Source organism: Ranitomeya variabilis, chromosome 5 (genome assembly GCF_051348905.1).
Source record: "Ranitomeya variabilis isolate aRanVar5 chromosome 5, aRanVar5.hap1, whole genome shotgun sequence".
Taxonomy (NCBI): Eukaryota; Metazoa; Chordata; class Amphibia; order Anura; family Dendrobatidae; genus Ranitomeya; species Ranitomeya variabilis.
Window position 1 is genome coordinate 673,050,548 of NC_135236.1, and position 3,019 is coordinate 673,053,566.

The following is a 3,019-nucleotide window of genomic DNA, read 5'->3' on the forward strand; positions in this document are numbered from 1 at the left end:
GAACAAATCAAGCCAGACATATCACTGAAAGCAAGGATCACCACGCTACGACTTGCGTACTTTGGACACAGCATACAAAGAGAGCAATTACTGGAGAAGGACAACATGGTCAGAAGAATAGAAGGAACTAAGCGAAGAGGAAGACCAGCAACCAGATGGCTTGATACTGTCAAGATAACGGCAGAGAAGAATGTGGTGGACCTACCTAGGCTTCCACAAGATCAATCTTCCTACAGATCATTCGTCACCATGGCTCGAGAACGAGCAGAAGGTCGTTTAAAAAAAGACATGTAGCTGTCTAACAAAGAATGTTTAATAAGCTATCAATTAAAATGACATCATAACATAATTAGTTAAAATCAGCATTTTTATAGAGAGAAATACATTACAGAAAGAATATTGCTCAGGACGAACTAATGATTACAGACAATTGCACTTTGTTAGATCTCTCAGTGGGTGAGTATCTGTACTTGTGTAAGAATGCCTAGAGAACAAAAAAGCAAAAAAAGAAAAGAAAAAGACCCCTGTAAAAAATCTAGACCCTCTCCAGCTGCTGTATTTCATGGTCAGAATGGTCCACTAATCAGACTCTATCTACTTCCTGTGATGTCACCAGTCTCTGGGTGGATTTCTGTTATCAAAATGGTTCCTCACATCATTTCCCTCCTCAAATGCTTATAAAACCTTTATATACACATAACACAGCATGAAGGGGCTCGGAGAAGGCGGCAGTGAAGGTGTGTAAGTGTCTGATGGGGTCACACAGCTCATAAAAGGACAACTGCCCGGCCTCATAATCGAGAAATATCCTGACTCCATGGCCAGAAATCTGGTGATGTAATGAGATCTTATTAACGTCATGTATCACTGAATACTGATTATTATACACCCGCCCTCCAAATAAACTCCAGGACTTGTTATTGTCTCCAATGTATGACTGACGCCCCCTCCTGTCTATACTAGGATAACACATCCCCACCCTCCACAATCTTGATCTACTGATCTCCACATCCCAGTAATGTCGTCCTGAGGTAAATCCCCTCCTGCTCATCACCTGAGGACAATCCTGAAATATCGCTGTAGTTTCTGGACGTTTTTGCCATATATTTGTCCAGGTCGCAGTTTTCAGGTCATCTGAGATAAGGAGATTATTATCAGCCGTGTTTACATCTAGTAATGTGTCTGCAGGATCCTGCACATGGAAGGTGATACCTCTTATTATAGCAGATAATGTGTGTGATATGTGTGAGATCAGCTCCGCACCCCGATAACCTCCATCATGTCCTCCTGTGTCCTCATCACCTCCATCATGTCCGCCTTTGTCCTCATCACCTCCCTCCTCCTCAGGATCACACAAGTCACCGGTGTCTCGATCCAGTAAGATGGTCAGTGGATCCGTCATGTTACACAGCTCCTCAATGTGTCTCATCTTCCTGGACAGCGCGTCCTTCTTTATTTCCAGCTTCTGGATGACCTCAGACACTGACAGTGACACCTGCTCTTCCCGCCTGGAAATCTCACTCAGGACCTTCTTCTCCAGGTCGTCCACCCGTCTCCGGATGTCTATAAACAGGGCAATGACTTTCTCTGCATCTTCATCTGCTTTTAATTCAGTTTTTCTCTTGCGTTCCTCCAGACTCTGAACTTTCTTCTTAGTCTCCTTCCTCTTTGTGGTCAGTATCTGGAGAAAATTTCTCAGTTTCTTCTTCTTCTGAGAGGCCTCATCCAGCATCTCCACCCGATGTCCCCGATGTTCTCCGAGCAAACTGCAGGACACACAGATACAAACAGCGTCCTTAGTACAATAGTACTTTAAAATTTCCTTATGGACAGAACATTTCCAGTTCTCCGGGGAAGTGCTGGGGTCAGTGAGGACGTGTTCTGCTGCCTTACTGTGAACTCTCAGGTGGTTATCACACAGTGAAGCCTCACACAGCAGACAGGATTTTACAGCTGGTACAGGAGAGTGAATACAGTAAGTGCAGAAGATCCCGGTGATCTCTTCCTGATTTGGCTGAGTAGACTGGAAACGTTCTGACACATTATGTAGAGTTATGTTCTTCTGCAGTGTTGGCCGCTCCAGAAACTCGTCTCTACATTCAGGGCAGCTATAAACTCCAGACCCGTCCTGTGTATCCAGCACACGCCCAATACAGACCCGGCAGAAGTTGTGTCCACATCTCAGCGTTACAGGATCTGTATAAATGTTCAGGCAGATGGAGCAGAGCAGCTCGTCTCTCACATCAGTGGATGCCATGACTGACAGCATTTAAAAGTGAAACTTGGTACTCTACCAAGTTATACGGTTTGGTTATGTCTTCCTGCTTTAGGGCAGGGTCATCACTAGGTGTATTTCTTTACTGCATGTTTTTTTTTTATTTGCTGGTCTAATTTTGTAATGTGACACAATAAATACAGTTTAAATACTAGAGGTTCGGACTGTCCTGACTGGGTCCACCTTGGCTCTGATTTGATGGCTTTTACTTTTTTTTGTAATGAAAAACAGTGTCTACTTAGTACCTTATGTTACTTGTGTGCACTATTGCTTTTTTACCATCTTATAGCAGGTGTGAGACAATTCAAGTTTAGGAAACCTAGTCTTGGGCTTTTATTTTTGTAGGAAGGTAGTGGGATGGATCTCTCCCTCCAGTCCACGTCTTGAAAGTGACCCATGGCCACGATTCACATTTAATCCTGCAGGTAAGGGTTGGATGTGTCAGTGTTTGTTTTCAAGCAGCAAACCAGGAGGTTCTTTTTATACCTGTCTATGTGAGACTGAACACAGACCAGAGCCAGAGACTTGATCAAAGCCATTACCGCCCCCCACAAGTTATATGGTGGTGCAGTCGCCCACGGCAGCAGACTGGATACGGACATTTTGGTTGCAAACCGGAAAATAAATGTTTGAATTTATTTTGTAAGTTGGAAAATAAAGATGTTGAAGTTGAACTTTCTTGGGTCAGTGCCTCATTACTGTACTGACGTTAAAGCAGCTTCATTACACAGGATATATGTCAAT

At 43.7% G+C, this 3,019-nt stretch overlaps 1 protein-coding gene across 1 annotated transcript; it reads right to left on the reverse strand.

Annotated features, from left to right (window-relative positions):
- Window positions 1-284: 284 nt before the first annotated feature.
- LOC143774038 (E3 ubiquitin-protein ligase TRIM39-like) lies at window positions 285-2,469 on the reverse strand. Its single transcript, XM_077261330.1, has one exon. It carries the CDS (start codon window positions 2,267-2,269, stop codon window positions 668-670), a length of 1,602 nt encoding a protein of 533 aa, XP_077117445.1. The 5' UTR covers window positions 2,270-2,469; the 3' UTR covers window positions 285-667.
- Between the last annotated feature and the right edge of the window lie 550 nt (window positions 2,470-3,019).

Coding starts and splice junctions, on each gene's coding strand:
- LOC143774038 (XM_077261330.1), bottom strand. CDS start 2,269: ATGCTGTCAGTCATGGCATCCACTGATGTGAGAGACGAGCTGCTCTGC.